The sequence below is a fragment of the Callithrix jacchus genome, chromosome 14 (genome assembly GCF_049354715.1).
Source record: "Callithrix jacchus isolate 240 chromosome 14, calJac240_pri, whole genome shotgun sequence".
Taxonomy (NCBI): domain Eukaryota; kingdom Metazoa; phylum Chordata; class Mammalia; order Primates; family Cebidae; genus Callithrix; species Callithrix jacchus.
Genome location: NC_133515.1, coordinates 8,843,339 through 8,871,332, shown reverse-complemented (window position 1 = coordinate 8,871,332; position 27,994 = coordinate 8,843,339). Strand labels below are relative to the sequence as shown.

General features: G+C 44.5%; 1 protein-coding gene across 1 annotated transcript; it reads left to right on the top strand.

The window, feature by feature from the left end:
• The first annotated feature begins 8 nt into the window (after positions 1-8).
• Positions 9-27,994, top strand: LYG1 (lysozyme g1). The gene is made up of 8 exons (XM_035271722.3): positions 9-7,243; positions 7,826-7,884; positions 11,195-11,290; positions 16,389-16,466; positions 19,455-19,559; positions 20,683-20,867; positions 27,433-27,565; positions 27,723-27,994. The coding sequence occupies exons 4-8, from the start codon at positions 16,424-16,426 to the stop codon at positions 27,839-27,841; spliced, it is 585 nt and encodes a 194-aa protein (XP_035127613.3). The 5' UTR covers positions 9-7,243; positions 7,826-7,884; positions 11,195-11,290; positions 16,389-16,423; the 3' UTR covers positions 27,842-27,994.

Here is a 27,994-nt window from a genome sequence, read left to right as displayed (position 1 = left end):
CGGTCTCCAGGCAACAGCGCTCCCGCAGCCTCAGCCTCTCGCGCCCCAGCCCTTACCCTAACCTCCCGTGGACACCTCCAAGAAAGGGCTTCCCGTCAAGGGACAGACCCGGAGGTCATCGGCACGTAGTAGGCCTCACCTTGGCCAGTCGTTTCCCTCCCCGCGAGCAGAGGCGCTGCTTCCTCCTGCTCTCCCTTCTCGGGCCTGCAGTTTGCTGGGTGGTTACAGACCAAGGCCCGCGGGAAAGCCGGTTCTAAACGCAGAGGCTGGCGCGGCTGGCAGCGCAGGCTGCGGAGGCCGAGGGTGGGTGCCCGTGGTCCTGGGTCCCGGTGTCCACAGCCAGGCCGCAGGGACCCCAGGGCTCGCTTCTGCGCCGCCCGGGCTCGGTCCCTGCAGGGGGCCCTCTCCGTTGGGCCTGTGGACGGTCAGGACCGCAGGGTGGCGGGTGGCAGCGGGCTGCAGGCCGGCTCTAGTAGCAGGGGCTGGGCGGGGGCGTGGGGGGATAGGGAGGCATGTAGTGGAAGTTGGGGCCCCGGCGGACGTGCCGGCGGCAGATACAGGCCTTCTGAAGACTCACGCAGGAGGAGCTGGGCAGGGCGACGCCCACTACGGGGTAGTGGACAGGGACGAAGTGGCTGAGAAGCGGGAAGCAGATGCGGCAAAAGGCCGAGTAGGTGGGATTGAACTGGAGCGGAGTCTTTGGGTCTAGAAGCGGATGGCGGATGGGAGGGAAGAGGAGCTGCTGGCGAAGGCTCGGCGCGGGGCCGGAAGGGAGCAGGGGCTGGAAGCCTAAGATGCGGGGCAGCCTTCGGGTCATTTACAGCCAGAGCAGCGCTATCCCGTCGGAACGGTCGGAGTGCGCGGCGGGCGCGGGGCCTGCGCGGCTTTTATCTCCTCCGAAGTTTCCAGGGCAGAACGCCCTTTGTGATGAGACACCCCTGAAGCCGGAGCTTCCCGCCAGTCAGCACAGGGCCGCGTCTCCGGATTTAGGAACGCACAGGGGAAATGGAAGACAGAGGAAATGGGGTGACAGAGCAGCCCCTGTTCCTGGGCACCCTGTAGTTTTGCCCTCAGGAGGCAGACGGATCAGAGGGCTGGGATAGTTAGGGGCCGGCGGCCTGGGAGAGCGGCTCTGAGCAGGAACTGGGAAAAGGGGACGAAGTCAGTGTCCCAGGCCCCTTCCCTTACGACAGCGTTCAAAGCCCTTCAGTCCACATCACTGCGGGAACACGCGCGATTAGACATGCTACGTCCATTTTACCCATGGGACACGGAGGACCAGAGAGGGAACCTCCATAGGCTGGCGGTGGGTGACGAAGAAGGTGGGACTAGAACTTGCGGCAGGAGGGGGCAGGTAGAAGGGAGCGCAAAACCGCCCCAAGCGCGCACCAGCGGCCTTGTCTCTCCCGCGTGTCTGAACGGGATCCTGCAGGGGGCGCGTCAGAGCAGACCTGGGCGTTTGCTAGCTTAGCCTTGGCCTCCGTCTTCCTTCGTTTGATGTTTCATTTTTAACTGGAGCCAGAAACAGTCACAGTGGGTGGGTGCGCCTAATAACTAGATTTGGACTTCCTTGCTCCCTACCTGAGATGCCTCACTCCCTGCCAGATGATTAAGGAGGCTGCACTTTAGTCTGATGCGGAAATCCTCTCTGCTGAACATTACTGGTTTCTTTATCACCATCCAAAGCATAAGCCCCTTTAGTCTCCTATTCTCCCTTATACTTTTATCACCGAGGACTAAGCTCTAATTTTTTTTCTCTTACCCAAATTCCTACCTAAGAGGTCTAGGGAGTCATGCCCTACAAACCTTAAATTCTCATCAGATGGGTTTTATTGAACTCTGTATGTTGTGACTTACTTTTCAGTCTAACTCCGGCATAGCACTATAAGACAAGGAAAAAATATTTAACCCCAAAATATGTTTTTCTGTCATACCTTAAAACTGCCCTGCAAAGTCTCTTGTTAGAAAAATCCACACTTTATAGAGAATCCCTTTGTTTTCCTTCCTTTCTTTCCAGATCCAGGAGAGAACCAACTAAGAGCCAGGCACCCTTTTAAGTTTGATAAGAAACATTTTACAACTTGCTCTTTCTAAAATTTGCTGTCTGAGAGCTTCCTCTGCACAGTAAAACTTAGTCTCCACAATCCTTTATCTTTAAAGGATTTAAATGGTAAGTATATGAGGTGATGGATATTTAGCATATCCATCACCTCAAATACTTACCATTTCCTTGTGATGAGAGTATTAAAAAACTTCTCTTTTAGATATTTTGAAATATACAATGCAATATTGTTAAAGATAGTCACTCCAATATGCAATGGGACACCAAACTTATTCCTCCTATCTAGCTGTAATTTTCTACTTAACCAATCTCTTCCCATTCCTCCGAAGCCTCTAGTAACCACTATTCTACTCCGTCCTTCTATGAGGTCAACTTTTTTTTTTTTTTTTTGTATTTTTAGTAGAGAGGGGGGTTTCACTATGTTGGCCAGGCTGGTCTTGAACTCCCGACCTCAGGTGATCTGCCTGCCTCAGCCTCCCAAAGTGCTGGGAATACAGGCGTGAGCCACTGCACTCAGTCATTACATGAGATCAACTTTCTTAGATTCCACAAATGGGTGAGATCACATGATTTTGACCTTCTGTGCCTTATTTTGCTTAATGTCCTGTAGGTTCATCTGTGTTGCTGCAAATGACAGGGTTTCATGCTTTTAATGACAGTATATTATTTTTCCATTATGTATATATACTGCATTTTCTTTATCCATTCATGCGTTGATGGACACTTAGGAAGATTCTACGTCTTCGCTATTATAAATAATGCAGTAAACATGGGAGTACATATTTCCCCCTGACATGTTCATTTTCTTTGCATACATACCCAGCAGTGAGATTTCTGGCTCATATGGCACTACTTTTAATTTTTTGAGGGGCCTCCATGCTGTTTTCCATAATGGCTAGATTAGCATATATACCCACCAAGAGTGTGTAAGGGCTCCCATTTCTCCACGTCTACATCATCATTTGTTATTTTTTGTCTTTAAAAGCATTTTTAGATTGAGGGGGTACATGTGTAGGTTTGTTACATGGGAGTTAAAACTTAATCCTTTCTTTTTCTTTTTCATAAACAAAGGCAGGGTCTTGCTATGTTGCCAGGGTGGTCTTGAATTGCCTTGACCTCCTAAAGTGCTGGAACCACAGACGTAAGCCGCTCCACCCAGCCTAAAACTTAATCTTCTTTTAGAAATGTGCTTTCATATTCAGCATTCCAGACTTAGTACCATCCTCCCAGGCACTTGTATCCTCTTGTTTTCTCTCATCCTTGGCATCTTGTCCCAAACCGAGTCCTGTCAATTCCACCTCTAAAATAGATCTGTAATATCTTTCCTTTTCTCTTAGCCATCTGTATTAGTCTGCATTCATGTGGCTGATAAAGACATGCCTGAGACTGAGAAATTTACAAAAGAAAGAGGTTTAATGGATTCACAGTTCTGCGTGGCTAGGAAGGCCTCACTATCATGGCAGAAGGTGCAAGGCACATCTCACATGGCAGCAGACAAGAGAAGAGTGAGACCCAAGTGAAAGGAGTTTCCCCTAATAAAACCATCAGATCTCATGAGACTTATAAACTACAATGAGAACAGTGTAGGGGAAACTGCCCCCGTAATTCAATTATCTCCCACTGGGTCCCTCCCACAACACAAGGGAATTATGGAAGCTACAATTTGAGATGAAATATCAGTGGGGACACAGCCAAATCATAACATTCCAGTCCTGACACCTCCCAAATCTCATGTCCTCACATTTCAAAACCAATCATGCCTTCCCAACAGCCCCTTGAAGTCTTTTTTTTTTTTTTTTTGAGATGGAATCTCTCTCCATCACTCAGGCTGGAGTGCAGTGGCTCAATCTCAGCTCACTGCAACCTCTGCCTCCTGGGTTCAAGTAATTCTCCTGTCTCAGCCTGCCAAGTAGCTGGGACTACAGGCACCTGCCACCACACTTGGCTAAATTTATCGTTGTTGTTGTTGGTGGTGGTGGTGGTTTTGAGATGGAGTTTTGTTCTTGTTGCCCAGGCTGGAATGCAATGGCACAATGATCTCTGCTCACTAACCTCTGCCTCCTGGGTTCAAGTGATTCTCCAGCCTCAGCCTCCCAAGTAGCTGGAATTACAGGCATGCACTACCACACAGGGCTAATTTTTTTTTGTTTGTTTTTTTTTTTTTTTAGTAGAGATAGGGTTTCTCCATGTTGGTTAAGCTGATCTTGAACTCTCTCAGGTGATCTGCCCACCTCGGCCTCCCAAAGTGCTGGGATTACAGGCATGAGCCACTGTTCCCGGCCTTAATTTTTGTATTTTTAGTAGAGATGAAGTTTCACCTTGTTGATCAGGCTGGTCTCAAACTCCTGACTTCAGGTGATCCACCCGCCTCGGCATGCCAAACTGCTGGGATTACAGGCGTGAGCCACCACACCCAGCCCCCTAAAGTCTTCATTCATTTCAGCATTAACTCAAAAGTTCATAGTCTAATGTCTCATCTGAGACAAGGCAAATCCCTTCTGCCTATGATCCTGTAAAATTAAGAGCAAGTTAGTTACTTCCTAGATACAATGGGGATACAGGTATTGGGTAAATACGGTCATTCCAAATGGAAGAAATTGGCCAAAACAAAAGGGCTACAGGCCCCATACAAGTCAAAATCCAGCAGGGCATTGATATCTCAAAGTTCCAAAATGATCTTTGACTCCACATCTCACATACAGGTCATGCTGATGCAAGAGGTGGGTTTCCATGGTCTTGCAGGACTTTGTAGGGTATAGCCTCCCTCCTGGCTGCTCTCATGGGCTGGCATTTACTGTCTGAAGCTTTGCCAGGTGTGCAGTGCAAGCTGTCAGTGGATCTAACATTTTAGGGTCTGGAGGATGGTGGCCCTCTTCTCATGGGTCCACTAGGCAGCACCCCAGTGGGAACTCTGGGGGCACCCATACCACATTTCTTTCCTCACTGCCCTAGCAGAGGTTCTCCATGAGGGACCCATCCCTGCAGCAAACTTCTGCCTAGACATCCAGGCATTTCTATACATCCTCTGAAATCTAAGCAGAGGTTCCCAAACCTCAATTCTTGACTTCTTGACTTTTGTGTACCTTCAGGCTCAATGCCATGTGGAAGCTGGCAAGGCTTGAGGCTTGCATCCTCTGAAGCCATGGCCCAAGCTGTACCTTGGCCCCTTTTAGTCATGGCTATAATAGCTGGGACACAGGGCACCAAGTCCCTAGACTGCACACAGCAGAGGGACCCTGGGCCCAGCCCACAAAACAAATTTTTCCTTCTAGGCTTCTGGGCTTGTGTGGGAAGGGGCTGCCGTCCAGGTCTCTGACATCCCCTGAAAATGTTTTCTCCATTGTCTTGGTGTTTACCATTCAGCTCCTCATTACTTATGCAAATTTCTGCAGTCAGCTTGAATTTTTCCTCAGAAAATGGGATTTTCTTCTCTATGGCATTGTCAGGCTGCAAATTTTCCAAACGTTTACTCTCTGGTTTTCTTAAAAACTGAATGCCTTTAATAGAACCCAAATCACCTCTTGAATGCTTTGCTGCTTACAGATTTCTTCCAACAGATATCCTGAATCATTTCTCTGAAGTTCAAATTTTCACATATCTTTAGGGCAGAGGCAAAATGCCACCAGCCTCTTTGCTAAAACATAGCAAGGGTCACCTTTGCTCCAGTTCCCAAGTTCCTCATCTCTATCTGAGACTACCTCAGCCTGGATTTCATTGTCCAAATCATTATCTGTATTTTGGTCAAAGCCATTCGACATGTCTCTAGGAGGTTCCAAACTTTCCCACATTTTCCTGTCTTCTGAGCCCTCCAAAGTGATTCAGCCTCTGCCTGTTACCCACTTCCAAAGTTGCTTCCACATTTTTGGGTATCTTTTCAGCAGTGCCCCACCCTTGGTACCAACTTACTGCTATATTAGTCCATTTTCATGCCGCTGATAAAGCAATGCCCGAGGCCAGGCGGGGTGGCTCTTGCCTGTAATCCCAGCCCTTTAGGAGGCTGAGGTGGGCAGATCACTTGAAGTCAGGAGTTTGAGACCAGTCTGGCCAACATGATGAAACCCTGTCTCCACTTAAAAAAAAAAAAAAATTAGCCAGGCACAGCTGCAGGCACCTGTAATTCCAGCTACTGGGGAGGCTGAGGCAGGAGAATCACTTGAACTCAGGTCGCAGTGAGCCAAGATCGCCCCACTGCTCTCCAGCCTAGGTGACAGAGTGAGACTCTGTCTTAAAAAAAAAAAAAAAGACATGCTTGAGACTTAGCAATTTATAAAAGAAAGAGGTTGAATGGACTCATAGTTCCATGTAGCTGGGGAAGCCTCATAATCATGGCAGCAGGTGAAAGGTACAGTTCACATGTACAAGACAAGAATGAGACAACAGATAAGAATGAGAGCCAAGCAAAAGGGGTTTCCCCTTATAAAACCATCAGATCCCATGAGACTTATTCATGACCATGAGAACAGTGTGGGGGAAACCACCCCAATGATTCAGTTATCTCCCACTGTGTCCCTCCCACAACACAAGGGAATTATGTGAGCTACAATTTGAGATGAAATTTCAATGGGGACACAGCCAAACCATAGTCCCATCACTCTAGTCCAACCATCATCTCTCATCTGGTCTTCTGTGAAGTCTCCTGAGCCACTCTGGCTCACTTCCAATGCAATCAGCAGCCAGGGAACACTTTCAAAAACAGTCAGATTTTATAAATGTGACTGTCATGTCCCTGAGGAGTGTCCAGGAGGCTGGATGGAAAACGCCCTCAGCTTCTAGGATTCTTAGGGTTGGGGGCCCAGTTGCAGCAGCTAAGGAGTTGGAAGTCATCATAGAGAGGCAGCATCTATAAGAAGTCATTTCTCAGAGAAATATGTGGGAACCAGAGACAACAGCTCCTTTGGGGACTGAAGGTGGCTGGAATGTGGAACAGGAGACCAAAGAAGCAAGAGTCCAGGAAACACCTGCCTGAAAGGAATTACCTAGAACTTAAGAGCTGAATGCAGCTGGGGGCAGCATCCACAGGAAGAGAAGCTTTGATGCCAGCCTCGACTTGGGTTTCTAGTTGAGCTCCCCCATTCCCAAGGAAGCCGCTTTCCTCAGCTATCAACTCAGGTGATTAAATGAGAAGCCAAAGACATGACATGCGCAAAAGATCCTGATATCTTCAATAAATACTTTCAACCGGTATGCAACAATGTCTTTTCCTATAATATTTATTACAATACTGGAGTAATAAGAAATGTTGAGAGAGGTACCAGACAGAGGGAATGAGGAGGAAAATTATATTTATTTGTTTGAGACAGAGTTTCACTTCTGTTGCCCAGGCTGGAGTGCAGTGGTGCAATCTGGGCTCACTGCAACCTCTGCCTTCTGGGTTCGAGCGATTCTCCTGTCTCAACCTCCTGAGTAGCTGGGATTACAGGCGCACACCACCATACCTGGCTAATATTTTGTATTTTTTATAGAGATGGGGTTTCACCAGTTTGGCCAGGCGGGTCTCAAACTCCTGACCTCAGGTGATCTGCCCACCCCGGCCTCCCAAAGTGCCGGGATTACAGGCATGAACTACTGCATTGGCCAGGAGGAAGATTTTTAGGAGACATTTCAAAGAAGAAATAATATGGGTGGGAGCAGACACTTTCTGAAACTTGGAAGAGATCACTGAACAACTAGGATTTGAGGAAGTCTGGTTTTGAGATGTGTGAAATGATTCTTTTTGGTGCCCCTCAAGGTAATTTTCTATAAAGTTCTGTATTCATTTTGCAGGCATTTGGTGACTAATTTGTGCTCTGTGGGACAAGTACTAGGCAGAACCTGGACTAAAGGTGAGAGTTAGAAGACTGAATTCATTTAGACAAAACTCAAACTGAGAAGAGGATCTTGCATTTGGGAAGTAAAACAGGCATGGGGGTGGGGCTGTCACAGCTTACCTGGCCCTGAGGGTGTGCCCAGGAAGATCTTGTGCAGTTTCTGTTTAGTCCCACCTAAGCCCAGGTGCAGTAAGCTTTATTTTCTTTCTTTCTTTCCTTCTTTCTTTCTTTCTTTCTTTCTTTCTTTCTTTCTTTCTTTCTTTCTTTCTTTCTTTCTTTTTCTTTCTTTCTTTCTTCATTTCTTTTTCTTCCTTCCTTCCTCTTTCTTTATTCCTTTCTTTCTCTCTCTCTCCCTTCTTCTTTCCCTTCCCTCCCTCCCTCCTTCCCTCCCTCCCTCCCTCCCTCGCTCCCTCCCTTCCTTCCTTCCTTCCTGCCTTCCTGCCTTCCTGCCTTCCTGCCTTCCTGCCTTCCTGCCTTCGTTTTTTGACAGAGTGTTGCTCTGTTGACCAGGCTGGAATACAGTGGCAAGATCGCAATCTTGGCTCACTGAAACCTCCGTCACCCAGGTTTAAGCGATTCTCATGCCTCAGCCTCCTGAGCAGCTAGGATTACAGATGACCACCACACCACACTAATTTTTGTATTTTTAGTAGGTCTCTACAATGGGGTTTCACCATATTGGCCAGGCTGGTCTCGAACTCCTGACCTCAAGTGTTCCGCCTGCCTCAGCCTCCCAAAGTGCTGGGATTACAAGTGTGAGCCATAGTGCCCAGCTATCTTTTTTTTTTTCATTTCTTGTAGAGATGGAGGGTTTCACTATGTTGCTCAGGCTGGTCTTGAACTCCTGGCCTCAAGCAATCCTCCCTCCCCAGCCTCACAAAGTGCTAAGACTGTAGATATGGAACACCATGCCTGACCTGGCTTTCTTTTCAACACTTCCTCCATTCCCACACTGGCTGTCTAGGATTCTCCCTCTGTCTGGGAGGGGAGTATTTGAGAGTGTACACCAGGTCTTTGAAAGGAAGGTTATCCATAAAGGGGATGGGGAGGACTGGAACAAGCCTGAGGACACGGGTGGGCGTCATCTCTGTGGAGCCATTGCCAGACAATATGCTGGCTGCTGCCCAGGAGAACCTCCCAGGACGCTAACGTGGCCCTCTGGGCTGATGACAGGGTGCTTTGGTAGGTGGGGCTGGGCATCCCCAAATTTCCCCATACTGTAATATATTTTAATTGTTGGTATGTTCTAGAGCTTGGTGGAAAAAATAAAATGAAAGAGTTCAATTTTGGGGGTCAGGATATAGTTTTTAATGGGTGCATTAGTTCTCTTTTTACCCCAAATCTGCCAAAAACAGAGAGGAACCCAGCTTTCTCACACTCCCCTCCCAGAGTTAAAGTTCAGGAACTCCCTGGGTGTCCAAATCTGGATCCTTGCTAACAGTGCCCTGCCTGTGGTCTCACTATCTCAGCCACACGTAGAAAACAACAAAATCTTTTTTTTTTGAGATGGCGTCTCGATCTGTGGCCCAGGCTGGAGTACACTGGCATGATCTTGGCTCACTGCAACCTCTGCTTCCTGGTTCAAGTGATTCTCCTGCCTCAGCCTCCCAAGTAGCTGGGATTACAGGTGCCTGCCACCAGGCTCAGCTAAGTTTTGTATTTTTAGTAGAGATGGGTTTTTGCTGTGTTGGCTAGGCTGGTCCGAACTCCTGACGTCAAGCAATCCACCTGCCTTGGCCTCCCAAAGTGCTGGGATTATAGACGTGAGCCACCATGCCTGGCCAAGAACAACAAAATATTAACCCTCAATGTCTGCCCTGGGGATGCGGAGTCAGTGACTTCCCAAAAGTCATAAATGCTCTTTACATGATTCATTTATTCATTCCGTAAACATGTACTGAATACCTCTTATGTGCCAATTGTTTTTGTTCTCAAGACAACGACAAACCAAAGTGCTACAGGTGCTATGGTAGAAATCTCCATACGTTGCTTTAAACACAAGGAACACAAGTCTAACCTGGGACCCAGCATTGGAAACCCAGTCCAAATCTTGCTGGGTGAAACTGTAGGAATTCTTCATTCATTGACTGATTCTACAAAGATTTACTGAACACTTAAAATGTACCAGGCGGTTATCTGGGCACTGAAGACTCAGTCTTACAAATGAAGTAGCCAGAGTCACGGCTCTTCTGGAGCTTATGTTTGAAGTGTGGTGTGGGGAGGGAGCTAAGGCAGGGAATGCAGAAGAGACAGACTATGTACCAGTCAGCCAATAAGCAAGCCATTGATTCCATGTGTTTTATTGAGTGTCTAATTTGTGTCAGGCAGAGTGTTGCATGCTAATATTATAAAGACAAATGAGACACAGCCCTTGTCCCTAAGGGGTTAGATCAAAAGGAAAGAGCCTGTAGGATGGCCTTGTGCAAAGGATGGTGCTGTGTTTGGGGAAAATCAAGGTGTCCAGTTGAGCTGGGGAACAGGGTGTGGGGAGGGAAGGGCTCCCTCTTTCAGTCACGAAACCTACACTTTCCACAATTTGGGAAATAATTCTTCCCAGAAACTTCATATGAACCTTCTCAAAGTATTTATTGATGTAGAGATTTGGAACACACTGTAGGTACTGGGTGTCTATAAAATAGCATCATTCAGCCGATCATCTCTCCCCGCATTGCTGAACTGAGGATATGTGGATCAATATCTCATGGTAGTTTGGAACAGGAGCCAGCAACCTACGGTCCTAGGGCCACCACCTGTGTAGTAAAGAAAGTTTTTTTTTGAACACAGTCATGGCCATTCATTTAAATATTATCTGTGACTGCTCTTGTGCTACAATGGCAGAAGTCAGTAATTATGACAAAGACCATGTAGCCCAAAAGCCTATCTGGGCCCGTAAGTAAAAGCTGCCAACCCCTGGTCTAGGAGCTCTACTTACCTGAAATACAAACCAATAATGAGTTTCTGACATGCCAAATTCAATTCCCTCCCTCCCTCCCTCCCTCCCTCCCTCCCTCCCTCCCTCCCTCCCTCCCTCCCTCCCTCCTCCTTTACTCCCTTCCCACCTTCTCACTCTCTCTCTTCCTTGCTTTCTTACCTAACCCACATTTCCAGAAACTGATGGGACTAAAAACAAGTGATGGACCCAAATGTGGCAAAGTTAAACTACAACTAGGATCTGCCTTCTAAGGTATGGCAAGAAACAAATTGGTTAATGTTTGCAAAATGCCATGACATTCTTGAATAAAAGGCCCTATATAAGTTCAAAGGATTTATAATTATTATGATGAGTATTATAATTTATGAGATGTCATAAATCTCTCCAAAATAGGATGAGATCAACACTTTTAAAAAGAGAAAGAGGACAGAACTCTATATAAACTGCTTGGGCTCACTACCTCTAAGGAGGAGTGCTGACTGAAGACGGGTGAGTGTAAAGCAGAGGCATGGATCTAACACTTAGGTTTATTTAAGGTGAAAATTCCGTGTATGGTGATCAGTTGGCAATGATTGTGTCTCTGCTGCATAAGAAATGTTGGAATCAGGGGAAACTTAAGGACCTTGCAAAGAAAACCCAAGTTTGAAAAGATATGTAGATAGAATAATTTTTCCTGTTCATTACAAATTATCAAATTATAATGCAAATATGTCATTACTTTTGTTTTTGTAAGCATGTGCAAATCGAAGAATGGGAGAAAAGAAATGCATGTGCACTTAATTGTAGCTGTGACAGGGCCAAATGCAATGTCTTACTTGTTAACTGAAAGCCAAAAGACTAAGGTGTTTGTATTTTGCCAGATGGTAAATCCCTTGCCTGCCCTCATGGGCAGTCTTGCCAATGCCATATTAACCCATACACTGTAACTATTGGTTCTGTAACAGTCTTACTTTTTCTGCAAGCTGAGAAATAACTAAGGCCAACATGTCTAACTGTCTTGGCTAACAGAATAAAAAGAGAAACTTCTAGAGTCCATAGATGGAACTGAGAGGCCAAGGTCTCTCTGATTTGCTCTTTGTGCACAGTGGAGCATTCATGGGGAAATATCCCGTGTAGGAAGATCCTTCCTGAAGTTCTGAACTCTCAGAAACCGAATGGGAAAGCAGGCACAGAGGGTGCACCGAGAGAAAGAACTCCCTTCCAGCTCACAGCTTCTTTCTGCAGGGATAAGATTTGCCTGCCCAGAGGGAAGAAAATGATCAAATTTCAGAGCTCTTCTAGGCTGGCAATTATTGATTAGAATCTAAATATACATTTTCACAGGCCATGTGAAAGTGAAGCTCTATACAGCGTGACAACTTAAAATGCAGCTTCATGTTGTTGCCTTATATTTTACTTTTATTTTACCTTATGTTTTTATCAAGACAATATGATCTTAGTGGCAGAATAATTTTATATTATTTTATATTTGTGACTGCATTGCTATACTATTTTAATTTTAGGCCTGTTGGTTCATAGCAATCTGTGAGGCAATGGGCTAGGGTGTCGCTGTACATGTGTGCAAGTGTGTGTGTGTGTGTGTGTGTGTGTGTGAAGGAGGAAGGGAGAAGATTAAAATAACAAGAAAAGGATGAGTACAATGTGATGCTACTGGAAAGTCCTTTAACAAATTAAAAAATTTAAAAGCTTTTTAAAGAAAATAAAACAAAAATTTAAAAAATGTAAAAATAAAAAACAAAAATTTTTAAAAAGTAAAAGTAATAATAAATTTAAAATAATCCAAAAATAGACCAGGTGCTGGTAGTTCCCAGCACTTTGGGAGGCTGAGGCAGGCGGATTGCTTGAGCCCTGGAGTTCGAGACCAGCCTGGCCAACATGGCAAAACCCTGTCTCTACCAAAAATACAAAACTTAGCTGAGCATGGTAGCACATGCCTTTAATCCCAGCTACTCATGAGGCTGAAGCAGGAGGATCACCTGAGCCCAGTCAGGTTGAGGCTGCAGTGAGCCAAGATCATGTCACTACACTCCAGCCTGGGAAACAGAGCAAGACTCTATCTCAAAAACAAACAGACAAAAACTCAGGGGCTGGGCATGGTGGCTCATGCCTGTAATCCCAGCACTTTGAGAGGCTGACGTGGGTAGATCACCTGAGATCAGGAGTTTGAGACCAGCCTGGCTAACATGGTGAAACCCCATCTCTACTAAAAACACAAGAATTAGGCAGGCATGGAGATGTGTGCCTATAATTCCAGCTACTTGGGAGGCTGAGACAGGAAAATCACTGAACTCAGTGCACCACCGCACTCCAGCCTGGGTGATTGAGTGAGACTCCATCTCAAACAAAACAAAACAAAACAAAAAATAATTTAAATATAAAATTAAAATTAAAAATTTTAAAAAAGAAAGACCTATCAACACACAATGAGTAGGTAGATGCAGAGGCATGTTAGCAATAGACAAGGATGACAACACAGCCTAGAGAAGGAGACTGTGCCTACTGTGGATGTGTACAGCAGTTCTCAGTTCTCCCAGGATTACATGGGGACACTGCAATGAGGCAAGGGCTACCTTCATCACTCGGCACATTGAGGTGTTAATACATCACATTTCTAGGGTGGATGGAGGGCCCTAAAGATCTGCAATAATACTGTTTAAGGCTAAGGTAAAGGTTGAAGAGCATTCATGGAAAAGGTTCTAAGGTGAGAAAATCACAAGACCAAAGACACCTGTTTCTACCTTTTCCAGAAAAATTGATCAACTGAGGAAGACATGGCCTATGATGCCTTATAAACTTAAACAGTGCTTTGGGAATTCCAAAGTGGTCAGTGGAGAGAGGGTGGGTAAAGGAAGATGCCCCCATCCAGGCCACAAGGAACATAAGGTAGCTCCTGAGGGATGCTCTGGTTGTCAGTTTCCAGGGTGCCTGGCAGGCCTGTCGCTCCGGCTTGTTGGCACCCCCTTGCCGTTTGTTAGTATTTTGCTCTCCAGGTAGGGAGAAGAGGGATGCCACCACAGACATCGTGCTTGGCATCATGGCCACTGTGCTGCCTTGGTCTGACATCTTCATAATGGTTTTAAGCAGGGAGTCACAGGGGAATTAACAAATGAGTCATAGGTAACTGACAGACACTCCTTGAGCACACCCGAGTGACGCTTCAACAATCTCTTCTAAACATAGAGACTTCTCAGCACGTGTTAAGTTGGGCCATAGAGTTTGGGTTGCTTCAACATGTATTTATGGACAAAACACATTGTTTATCCACTGAACAATTCCAAGCTAGGTGTGGTGGCTTAAGCCTATAATCTCACCTACTTGAGAAGCTGAGGTGGAAGGATCACTTGAGGCCAGGAGTTCAAGACCGGCCAGGGAAATATAGTGAGACCTATTTCTACAACAAAACTAAAAAATTATTTGAGTATGGTGGCACATGCCTCTAGTTCCAGCTACTAAGGAGGCTGAGGTGGGAATACCACTTGTGCCCAGGAGGTCAAGGCTGCAGGGAGCTATGATTGTGCCACTGCACTCCAGCCTGGGTGACAGAGTGAAACTCTGGTCTAAGAAAAAAAAGAAAAAATTCATTATGACTTCTTGCTCTTCCCTGACAAAACTGAAAAAAAAAAATTACCTTGAAGAAAGACCTGGTCCCAGGGGCAACCAGAAAGTAATTCTATGTTCCCATCAAGTGGCACATGGATTTACACAGACTCTTTCATTGAAATGACTTGTCACCACAGATATTTAGTTCCATGCATGGAAAATAAGGTAACTCTCCTGTTACAATAAAAACTAAGTCCTTCCACTTGGTCCAAGAAGAAGTATTTTTCTTTCCTGGAAAAGCAGCAAAAACAGTGAAGTACCCTGGGTGGAGCATTTGAATGTGAGCAGTGCTTTTTCCTGAGGGGTCCTGCCATAAAGCCAGTGATGCACTTTCATGAGCCCATGAGCTTCTCCTGTACCCAAGCAGCTTTTTCTGCATTTTTTTCTTCTGGTATCGGTTGTCCTCTCTCATTTACTGCTAGAGACTCAGGGTGCTGAATAAATGACTCCTGTTGGATTAAATCTGAGCGTTCCTGGAGACTTAGCTAGGATTCCAAGTCCCTGAAACTTTTTGGTGTTGGGACTGAGCATGACATTTTCTGCTCAACTAAGCAAAATTGGACAGACCATCTCAATGTTGTAGAGTAAATAACAAAAAGTATGACTGCATCCGAAGGGCATGTGCCCCTAAGTTTAAGGAGACAGAAATTGAATTACTTCTTTTTTCTCTTTTATTTTTATTTTTTGAGACTGGGTCTTGTTCTGTTTCCCAGGACGGAATGCAGTGGTGTGATCATTGCTCACTGTACCTTGACCCTCTGGGCTCAAGCAATCCTCCTGCCTGAGCCTCCCGAGTAGCAGGATCTACAGGTGTGTGCCACCACACCTGGCTTCAAATAACTTCCTTAAGGACTCTCCATCTTCAGATGTAATCTCTTCCTGGGCATTTGAAGGAAACCACCAATAAGATTAACCTTAAAACAAAAGAGATGAGAAAAGCACCATGAAAGAACCAAGTACCATGTTTATATGCACATTTCCACATGTAACAATAGTGATAATTCAAAATGCTAGGCTGCCAGGCTCCACTGACCAGGACGATGATGACATATATCCTGCAGTGGGAGGGCTTGGTTGGAGGTGTCTTGGAGGCAAGGGGCCAGAAACTCTACCATTCCCTGGGGTCACCGGTAAACTATCCTGGGTGGTATTTGTGTATTGGTTTGGTAGCTAGTAGGAGAACCAGGGCTGTTTGTACTCATGGACGGTGATTAGGGGAATGGTTGGGATAAGAGAGAGAGAGAGAGCACATGAGGGGGTGCTCCATGGTGGCCAAGTGTTCATTCTCCAGTCTTGTGAGCACCTTATGAGTTCAGTCGTGGAATCCCTGCCAGCTTCTCGGGGATTTGCTGGTGGAGGTAGCTCATCTTTCCATTCTCCGTGGGCTCTGGTCCAGGTTTGTTGCCACAGTGGGGGGTTTTACAGAGGGAGAATGGGGATAAAGGTGATAAAGGGGGTCTGTAATTCCAGGCTAGGGGTAGAGCAGTGGGAAACATCTTCAACCAGTGTACATTCCAGGGCACTGAGGAAAGTGTGGTCTTTCCTCAAACCTGAAATAGAAGGGACCTAAATTCCAAGAAATCACTAATACAAAATTCTCCTTTTGATAATAGAGATAATAAAGAGCCTCTTGAGATGAGGCATGGGCATCAAAAATTTGCTTTTCAGCATCTGGAGCCAGGTCAGTATGTTTCTTAGTGGCTGAGATTCAAAGTATCTTGCCTTCTTGAGATAAGGTAGTTGGTAACTTGACTCTATGTTGAGTTCCTGTGGGCTAAGAGTCTTCTCATTTTTAGGTTAATTGAAAGGGAGAATGGAGCACTTACTTGTCCTACTTTTGCTTTTTTTCACTATGATGCAAATCATTCATTTTCTTAGGTCAGATATGGGAAAAAAATTTTTTTCACCCTTGCTTCCATAGAAACATTACATGTTGTTATGATGATGATTGACATTTTTGCATCCTCAAGCTAATTTTTGTTTTTAGAAGTGTTTCAGGAACTGTAGAGCCAGATCGTCATCATGCCTGCATTGTGGCTGCTGCTGGGCCTTCTTGCCCTTGTGGGTGAGTGTGACTGACTTTTCCAAATGACTTTGGACATGGGAAGGATGAGCACAGGAACATAATGGCACTTCTGATACTTGAAAATGCAACAAACCATTATTTTTTTCCTAAACTGTCCAATAAATCCTGGAGTTAGGAATGGCCACCAACAAGCAGTCTCTCCCTAAATGCCCCACAGAAAAGTGGGGTTCTCTGGAATGCAAGGTGGTCTTAAAACAGCATTGCTTGAAGCCAGGCTTTAAATATACACCATTGATAGCTGCTCATTGTCAACTGTAAAATATGCCAAATTGAATTTGTTTCTAGAGCATATATTTTTATAGAAGAATTGAGGTGGTTACCATAATAAGACTAATGAATAAGACTAATTCAAATAGAAAACCAGAATCAAGGCAACCAAGTAGATGTGACTAAGCTGACCATTGAGGCTGACATAGTTGCTGTGATTGAACTTCAGCTTTGCAGTTGGTGCAAAAATGGAAATTACTTTTTGTTTTTTGAGATGGAGTTTTGCTCTTTTGCCCAGGCTGGAGTGCAGTAGCGATCTCAGTTCACTGCAACCTCCATCTTCCAGTTTCAAGCAATCTCCTGCCTCAGCCTCCTGAGTAGCTGGGATTATAGGCACCCGACACAACTCCTGGCTAATTTTTAAATTTTTAGTAGAGATGGGGTTTCACCATGTTAGCCAGGCTGGTCTCGAACTCCTGACCTCATGATCCTCCCACCTCAGCCTCCCAAAGTGCCAGGATTACAGGTGTGATCCACCACGACCACCCTACTTGTTTTTTAATAAATAAAAGGAGTAAGCAAAGTTCCTCAGGAGAAGCTAAATTTTCCTAACTCCAAGTTCAATAAATTTCTCAGATGAGGTCTTACAATCATTCATTTAGTTATTGACCTATTCATTCAACAGATATTTAAAAATTTCTACAAGGTGCTAAGCATTGGGAATACAAGGAACTTTGAGGATCATAGAATATGGCTGAGGAGAGGTCCACAAGGCAGGAACCAAGGAGTGATAGAACCAACTGCAACACTAAGGGTATTTGTCGCCAGTCATAAAGATAAAAGCGCACTGATTAAAAAATAAAAAACATGTCAGCTGGTTTAATTTTTAGTATACTCATAAAAGACCCGGTCTTTTTGTTTCCACTTTTCTCTTAGGTTACTTATCACAAGTCTCTGAAGTAGAAGTGTTTACTCCAAAATACTAGTATTTATTAACTCCATAAAGCTCTTAGTAAGAAAATAGAATCTTAAAATGCATTTATATAAACATACAGGACACATATGATTATATACAATAGATATAGCTCCAAAGATCTGCAAATCGTTAACTTTTAATAATCTAATATACTTTGGTCAAAGGATCAAATAAATCAAAAAGAGTAATCTGGCCGGGCATGGTGGCTCATGCCTGTAATCCCAGCACTTTGGGAGGTCCAGACGGGTAAATCGCTTGAGCTCAAGACTTTGAGACCAGCCTGGGCAACATGGCGAAACCCCATCTCTTCAAAAAATTAGCCAGGCGTGGTGGCTTGTGCCTGTGGTCCCAGCTACTCGAAAGGCTGAGATGGGAGGATAGCTTGAGCCTGGGAGGTTGAGGCTGTGGTGAGTCTTGATCATGCCACTACACTCCAGCCTAGGCGACAGTGAGACCCTGTCTAAAAATAAATAAATACATACATAAATAAATATAAGAGTAATCTAATGAGACATTCTTACAGCCTTATAATGGTGAGATAATTCTCAAAAGGAGCAATTTCCTGCCTACTGTAGGTATCTTAGTACTGGCTCATGTGCCCCCATTCTGGTGTGAATTGTAGATGTATTATAAATACTTGTGCACCCACCTTGTGTAAATTGTAGATATATTATAAATACTCGTGCACCCTCCTCCTGATGTGAAGGGAAGAAACATCCTCTTCTTCTATGGCCTTTGTGAAATCCTGAGTATCTGAAACCACTACTCCCCTTCAGTGTCAACAGGAATGACAGAGGTAGAGAGAGATGGAAAGGAGAAAAGGAAAAAGGGAAGAAGCGGAAAGTGGGAGAGCTCATGTGGAGACTGGTCCCATGCCTGTCTCCTTGCACTCTCTTTTGCAGCCTTAGGCTCTTATCTAGAAGCGTACCTGAGAGAAATTGTAGCCAACCTCAAATCCCCATTTACAAGCAGTGCCTTACTTTGGATCTGGGTTGATACCCCAGAGAGATTCAGGTTTTATGCTTGTTTCTTCAGAGCAAACATAAATACTTTATCAGAGCAACAAGTTAGGAGTATTTGATAAAGTGCTCAGAGTTTATATAAGATGTAAGATGAGGCCTTACATGGTGGCCCACACCTGTAATCCCAGCACTTTTGGGAGGCCAAGGCGCGTGGATCACCTGAGGTCAGGAGTTCGAGACCAGCTTGGCCAACTTGGTGAAACCTTGTCTTTACTAAAAATACAAAAATCAGCTGGGCATGGTGGAGGGTACCTGTAATCCCAGCTATTCTGGAGGCTGAGACAGGGGAATCACTTGAACCCAGGAGGCAGAGGTTGCAGTGAGTTGAGATCGTGCCACTGCACTCCAGCCTGGGTGACAGAGCCAGACTCTGTCTCAAAAAAAAGAAAAATATGTCAGATGAGGACTACTGTACAGGGAACAGATCCTCCCTGATGTGTTCCAAGACACCACCTAAGAACATCTAAGGGCACCAGAGCTTTACAAAGAGTGTAACTGCTTCAGTAGCTTCAATAGTTACTGATGTCCACAGGATAGCAAGTGAGAATTTAGTATTGAGGTAGGTCTTGTGATAATTTATTGGCATCTTTCTCATTTAAATTTCAAGAGTTTCAATTGCAGAATGAAGTTGATGTAATTGATTTTATTATAATTACTTTTATTAATGTCATTTTATTCATGGATGATTCATGATTCATGATTCATGAATGATGAGAACTATCCTAGTTCCATGCCTTAGGTTGAACTTTTCTCAAATTGTAGATTTGTCTGAAAGCAGCAACTGGGGATGCTATGGAAACATTCAAACCCTGGACACCCCTGGAGCATCTTGTAGGACTGGAAGACGTCATGGCCTGAACTACTGTGGTAGTTATGAGCTCCTTGTCCACTCTCGCCATCTCAACCTATCCCCTTGGCTCTCACTGTTTCCCGTGCTGGAAAGAGTTCCAGGTTTCGGGTCCCAAAGCCTTGTCAGAGCCCTGGTTCTGTTTCTTGAACAAGTCACTTATCTGTCCCCTGCATCTGTAGAAAGGGGGCTAGCAATATAATATTTACAGTGTTGTTGTGAGCTCTGATTGACACAATGTGTACAAGAGTGCTTTTCATTTTGTATTTTTTTTTTTTTGAGACCAAGTTTCTCTCTTGTTGCCCAGGCTGGAGTGCAGTGGTGCAATCTCAGGTCCCTGCGGCCTTCTCCTCCAGGGTTCAAGCGATTCTCCTGCCTCAGCATCCCAGGTAGCTGGGATTACAGGCATGTGCCACCATGCCTGGCTAATTTTGTACTTTTAGTAGAGATGGAATTTCACCATGTTGGTCAGGCTGATCTCAAACTCCTGACCTCAGGTGATCCTCCTTCTTTGGCCTCCCAAAGTGCTGGGATTACAGGCATGAGCCATTGTGCTTGGCTGAGAGTGCTTTTTAAACCACGAAAGCACCTAGAAGGAAAAGCTAGCCAGGTAGATTAATACGGGCTTTCCTTTTGCCCAGCATTCTTATTATTTCAGAAAGGTTTAAACTTGCACAATTTCTTGGTCATGTTTAGGAGTGCAAAACTGGGCAATTGTGAACAAACCTGCTGAAGAACACTATCTAAAGACTTACCGAAGGGTTTGGCAGAATTTCTCCTTCACGTCATGTTGTAGCTGATGGGCAGGCAAATTTTATTTCATTGGGGTGCTTAGAATGGGACCAATGGTTCCTATGCCTATGGAATTGTCCTGGTGGGCCAGAGCAGCCCCTGAGAGCCCAGTGAGGGGCACCCACAGCCACAGCGGACCCTGGCTCAAGGGATGCTGACTCAAGCTCACAGGAGGAAAGCCCTAACCTCAGGTCAGGGAGTGGCCACTACTAAATATTTAAGACCAAAATCTGGGATTCTCAGTCCTTGATCACTACCCAGATCCTTGGAGAGTTCTTTCTTGCCCCCCTTGAGCTCCTGTTGCAGCATAAGTCACACCAAGCTGCAGCCTTCCTTTTGTGTTTGCTTTAGGAGTTCGTGCTTCTGAAAGGCTGGCTGAAATAGACATGCCATACCTCCTGAAATATCAGCCCATGATGCAAACCATTAGCCAAAAGTACTGCATGGATCCTGCTGTGATCGCTGGTGTCTTGTCCAGGAAGTCTCCCAGTGACAACATTCTGGTCAACGTGGGCGATAGGACTAGCTTGGTGCAGGTACCTCTCCATCTGTTGACACATGGCCATTCTGCTATGCGGCGCAACTGCTTCATTTTTCGGTTGATGGCAAAGCTTCATAGATCGCAGAATGAATGAAGCTCTCTAGAGCTGTGACAGTCACAGTTCTGCCTGAGAGATATGGGCAGCAACATTTCTGCTTCATGCCGAGCCGCAATTTCTTTTCACAGTAAATAATGCTGTGTTTACAGAATATTATCTGGGCTACCCTATTCTGGATTTTCAGTAAGTGGTCCAAGAGAAAGACCACAAATTAAATCTTTCCTCAGTTATTTTGTAGCCATTTGACCTTGAATAAGTTATTTAATCTCACTGGGTCTTTGTTTCCCAACCTATAAAATACCATTCTTACAGCATAATTATGATGATTCAATGAAATAATGCAAAAAAGTACCTGATATCTGTTGGATTCTCAAAAAATATTAAATTTCTTTTCCTTTATCTTTTTTTCTGTACAATTCTTAGTTGTGAAGATCAAGTTTTATTTTTGCATGAATTCTCCCTGGTATCATTTGTCAGATAGAGAGTTCTGGGGAACTGGTCACTAATCCACTGTTGAATTAACTCTGCACCAGGGAATCAGTGATGGCAAGGGTGAGAATGAGGCTCAATTTTTTCCATTGATCTCACACTGCTTTTGTGGTTGTTGTTGAGAAACCTGTGATTATTGCAGTCATTTTTTAAGATTTTACAAAAATTTATTTCTCAATGATCTCTTTAAATTTGCTTACTTTTAAAGTACTTTCCAATGCTTTATACTTTATTTTACTTGGATTTGGAAACCCATCCAATAATCTGATGAGATGGGATGAGAGACATGTAATCCATCCTTGACAAGGGAGGAAACAGAATCACAAGGAAGGAGTTGTTGCTACAAAGTCACATAGCAGCTGCAAGATGCAGAACTGGGACTGAGAACAGTATCTTGTGATATTAGGGCTGGCATCATTTCCGCTGCGCTGTTCTGTCTCCTTTGTAAAATCTGATTTTTGAGGAAAGAATGAGTCTATCTCTTTTGAAGATGAAATAAGAATTCCCTAGATTTGGGCCAGGTGCAGTGGCTCATGCCTGTAATCCCAGCACTTTAGGAGATCAAGGAGGGCAGAAGGGCAGATTACTTGAGGTCAGGAGTTCAAGACCAGCTGGGCCAACATGGTGAAACCTGATCTCTACTAAAATTCAAAAATTAGCTGGATGTGGTGGTGCATGCCTGTAATCCCAGCTACTCCGGAGGCTGAGGTGGGAGGATCACTTGAATCTTCAAGGCAGAGGTTGCAGTGAGCTGAGATCATGCCACTGCATTCCAGTCTGGGCAACAGAATGAGACTCCATCTCAAAAAAAAAAAAAAAAAAGAGAGAGAGAGAGAATTCCCTAGATTTGGAGACATTTGTCCCAAATATGATGAAACCTACATGGAAGTGGTAATCAAAGGTGTATAAGAAGGGTTAGACGTCTCTTTGGACACTCAGACCATCTGGAAAAAGAATTGCAAGTTCAGACAGAAAAACCTTTCTGGCCTATTTGGAGGGTTTGCATTGGCAGCATTGAAGGAGGGCATCACTGCTACCTACACTAACTCAGTCATTAACTGGTGAATGAGTTAATATCTGCTCATCCCTTTCTTAGCCCAAACCTTGTAAGTTTACTACATTTTTTCTTTGGCAAGAACACTTAGCATAATATCTATCATCTGAACAGATTTTTTCTTTTTTGAGACAGGATCAGGCTTCATCACCCAGGCTGGAACGCAGTGGCACCATCTCAGCTCACTGCAACCTCTGCCTCCTGGGCTCATGTGATCCTCCTGCTTCAGCCTCCTGAATAGCTGAGACTACAGGCATGTGCCCTCATGCCTGGCTAATTTTTGTATTTTTTGTAGAGATGAGGTTTCTTGTGCAGGCTGGTCTTGAACTCCTGGACTCAAGTGGTCTGCCTGCCTCAGGCTCCCAAAGTACTGGGATTATAGGAGTGAGCTACTTTACCCAGCCACAGATTTTTTTTTTAAAGTGTAATTTAGTGACTCTCGAAGCTTATTGTGCATATGAACACTGGGGCTCTTGTTTACATGAGAATTCTGTCTTGGTAGGTCTGAAATGGGGCCCTAAGTTCTGCAAGTCTAATAAATAAGTTCCCAGTTGTTGCTGATGTTGCTGGTCCCTGGACCACATTTTAAGTAAAACCCAGAGTTTAGGTTTGGTCAACATGATGGGGAGACAAGAAATCAGAGAGTCCTTGCCTTATTAGGGTGAGACATAGTGTCAATTACAACATAGGCTGGGCAGCGTGGCTCCTGCCTTTAATCCCAGCATTTTAGGAAGCCAAGGCAGGTGGATCATTTGAGGTCAGGAGTTCGGGACCAGCCTCGCCAACAAGGTGAAATCCTGTCTTTACTAAAAATACAAAAATTAGCCAGGTGGTAGTGGCGGGCATGTGTAATCCCAGCTACTCAGGAGGCTGAGGCAGGAGAATCACTTGAGCCTGGGAGGCGGAGGTTTCGGTGAGCTGAAATCATACCACTGTACTCCAATCTGGGTGAGAGAGCGAGACTCTGTCTAATAATAATAATAACAATAAAGACAGGAGTAAAAAGAAATGTAGAAAAAGAGGGACACATTGAAATAAGAAATTAAGATGATAGTAGCAATTAGAAGACATTAATAATTATGGTTAATATAAATAGATGAAACTTTTTGGTTTAAAGACACAGATATATGAATTAGATTAAAAGCCTAGATTTAAATGGTTTATGTGAGAAACAGCGCATTTGAATACGCAAAAGTTTGAAGTAAAACTATGGTAAGAAGAAGACGTATCAGGAATACAATAATCAAAATAATGTTGATAACTATGATATATTAAATAAAATACACTTTAGAACAAAAATATTTGGGATAGAGAGAATCATGACATAATAAAAAGACAGAATTTATCAAGGAAGTATAGCAATTTAAAACAAATAGACAACAGTAAAATAGCCTCAAAATACGTGCAGCAAAAATTATTATAATAATAAATGTGCTATCATAGTGGAAAATATCAACACATCTCTTTGATTATTTACTGGTTATACAATAAATAAATCAGCAAAGATAGAGATGAAAAATCAGTAAAACAATTGACACATGTCACTGTTATACCCAAGTGAGTTAGAAGGAAAGTGCCACACTCTTTGTTCCAATTGAGAATCCTTTATTGCCGGCGATGGGGAGTCAGCTCGTGCTCAAACTCTCTTGGCTGAAGAGGCTTGATTCCTTGCTTAGAGAAGGGGGCTGGGAAAGCGGAATTACAGAAGCAGAGCAAGCAAGTTGGTTAAGGAAGCTGGCAACCAGGAGGCAGGAGGTTCCCAGGATTGTTGGTTACCAAGGGGGGAAGCAGGGAGTCTACATACAATCAGTCAGTCACCAAGTGTGGTAGGTTACTCACAATAGCAGGTAGACTTGCTAAGCAGGCTGTAGTTACAATGGTTACAAGTTACTGGGTACAGTGCGACCCAGCTGTGCACACAGAGAAATGGTGGGGAGGGAGAGGCTAGGATGGAGTTTGTCAGGCTTACGTCTAAGATGGAGGCTGTTAGGCTATCACATAACAAGAACAGAATTAACAAGCTTTATTGTTAATTGGGGGTCAGGGGGAGAGAGAGAAGGAAAAAGAGAGAGAAGGGGAGGATATAATTATAATTATTTATGTATCCATTAGGATATATACAATGGTCTCATATTCATGAGGAACATTTTACAAAAGTTGATCATATATCATCTACTAAAGAAATCCTCAAAAATTTCAGATCCCACAATAATACAGTTATGCTAGAAGATAATTTTTAAAATATCTCTAATCATATGGAAATTTAAAATACACACACATACATACACACACACACACACACACATACACATACACACACACACACCACTAAGTAACTCTTAGGTTAAAAAAACAAATCATAGTGAAATTTAAAAATAACTAAAATAGGGGTGGGCACAGTGGCTCATGCCTGTAATCCCAGCACTTTGGGAGGCCAAGGCAGGCAGATCACCTGAGATCGGGGGTTAGAGATCAGCCTGATGAACATGGAGAAACCCTTTCTCTACCAAAAATATAAAATTAGCCATGTGGTGACACACACCTGTAATCCCAGCTACTCAGGAGGCTAAAGCAGGAGAATCACTTGAACCTGGGAATCAGAGGTTGCAGTGAGCTGAGATCACACCACTGCAGTCCAGCCTGGGCCAGAGAGTAAGACTCTGTCACACACACACACACACACACACACACACACACACCCCTACCATATGATTTAGAAATCCTCTTTCTGCGTATTCATCCAAAAGATTTGGAATCAGTATCTTTTTTTTTTTCTGAGACCGAGTTTCGCTCTTGTTACCAGGCTGGAGTGCAATGGCGCGATCTCGGCTCACCGTAACCTCCGCCTCCTGGGTTCAGGCAATTCTCCTGCCTCAGCCTCCTGAGTAGCTGGGATTACAGGCACGTGCCACCGTGCCCAGCTTTTTTTGTATTTTTAGTAGAGACGGGGTTTCACCACGTTGACCAGGATGGTCTCTATCTCTTGACCTCGTGATCCACCCGTCTCAGCCTCCCAAAGTGCTGGGATTACAGGTGTGAGCCACCGCGCCCGGCCCCTGGAATCAGTATCTTTAAGAGATATCTACACTCCCACATTCATTGCAAAGCTATTCCCAATAGCCAAGAGGTAGAAACAACCTAAATATACCTGACAGATGAAATTCTCTTTCTGGGTATTCATCCAAAAGAATTGGAATCAGGAGATCTAAGAGATACCTGAGCTCCCACAGATGTTTGCAAAGCTGTTGCCAATAGCCAAGAGGCCAGGCAGGTCTCGAACTCCTGACCTCAGGTGATCTACCCACCTTAGTCTCCCAAAGTGCTGGGATTACAGGTGGGAGCCACTGCGCCTGGCCCATATAGTAGTTCTAATTTTATTTTTTGAGAAACCACAATACGGTTTTCCATGGTAGCTGCACCATTTCGCATTGTCATCAACAATGTACAATGATTCCAGTTTCTCTACATCCTCACCAACCCCCGTTGTCTTAGTCTGTTTTCTGGTGCTTATTAAGAATACCTAAATCTGGGTAATTTATGAAAAATAAAATTTATTTCTGACAGTTTTGGAGGCTGTGGACCCCAAGGTCAAGGGGACACATCTGGTAGAGCCTTCTGGCTGGTGGGGACTCTCTGCAGAGTCCCAAGGTGGCTCAGGGCATCACATGGTGAGAGGCTGAATGTGCTGGCTGTCTCTCTTCTTCTTCTTATAAAGCCACCAGCCCCACTCCTGTGATAACCATTAACCCACTAATCCATCGATCTATGAATGGATTCATCTAATCATCTCTTAAAGGCCCCACCTCTCAATACTGCCACATGGGGGATTAAATTTCAACATGAATTTCACAGGGGACAAACATTCAAATTATAGCACCAGTCTTTTGCATTTTTGTCAATAGCTATCCTAACAGGTACAAATAGCTTTACTATTTAATCTCCAGGTGTTGTTGGAGGGCCAGTTCAAGTTCTTGACTTTGCTGCACGGAATAATTTGAGAGCAAGTCCAAAGTAAATGTAGGTGAGGAAGTTTATTGCAAGGCAAAAGTACACTCTGGTAGCTGGGTGGAGAATAAGACAGCCTCAAGTGACTTTGGGAAAATTCCTTTATGGAAAGCTTTTATGATTATTTATGAGAGAGAGGGAATGGATGTTGCTGTTAAGCATGTTTTGGGGTCTCCTGGATGCACATGTGCTATTGCTGTGCAAGTTAGCACATACATCATATGTCTCAGCATTTTAATTCTCCAACCAGGTGTGTGCTTTTCTTTTTTTCACCCTTATAATGAGCATAGGTCAGCCCAAGGACATTAATTGTGGATTTCTCTTCTTGCACCGATTTGGGGATTTTCCCTTCTGCTCTTTGTCCTCCTCGCTGCAGAATTTTCTTTTTCTTGAGACAGGGTCTTACTCTGTTACCCAGGATGGAATGCAGTGGTGCAGTCATGGCTTACTGCAACCGCTGCCTCCCAGGCTCAGTCAATCTTTTTAGGCTCAGGTGATCCTTCCACGTCAGCCTTCCCAGTAGCTGGGACTACAGGCACACACCACTGATTTTGGTATTTTTTGTATAGATGAAGTTTCCCTGTGTTGCTGACGCTGGTCTCGAAATCCTGAGCTTAAGTGATACACCTGCCTCAGCCTCCCAAAATGCTGGGATTATAGGCATGAGCAGCCTTTCCTGGCACTGTAGGATATTCTAACCATGAGTCCTGAATGTCATTTGTGCACTGTCAGAAGTTTGTTCTCTCCATCTATCTGGCAAGTTTGTTCCCTGTAGGGAGGCTTTGACCACCCTATCTAACCTGCCTCACAGGGAGATTGAAGGTGGCATTGGTTCAATTGAAAGGTAAAAGAACAAGAAAAGGGAAAGTTCTGAACAAGTGCCACTGAGCCCAAGAAGCTGGATCATCCTCCCACTCAGCTTACTTGGCTTCTTCTCTGCCTCCCTCCCTCTAGGACCCTGGCTCTTATGCTCCCACTTCCTGGATTAGTGAGTCTCAGGTTTCTCAGATGACTGAGGTTCTGACTACTAGAATCAAAGAAATCCAGAGGAGGTTTCCAACCTGGACCCCTGACCAGTACCTGAGAGGTATGTGTAACACTGTCAGTCAGTTGTCTCAAGCACAGAATTAATAGGGACAAACGTAATACATTGCACCAGATTCCCCCAAACCCCAGTTGCCTCCTGATAGAGAATCAGACTTAACTGCCGAGTAGGTCACATTAACCTATCTCATGCGTTTCAGGTGGACTCTGTGCCTACAGTGGGGGTGCTGGCTATGTCCGAAGCAGCCAGGACCTGAGCTGTGACTTCTGCAATGATGTTCTTGCACGAGCCAAGTACCTCAAGAGACATGGCTTCTAACACCTCAGATGAAACCCAAGATCATGATCACATATGCAGCCTTGAATGTTACACAGATAAAACTAGCCAAGGGTGCCTGTAACTGGGAATCTGAGTTTGACCTAAAAGTCATCAAAATAACATCAGTCACATTAAAAGAAGAATTATAACCTG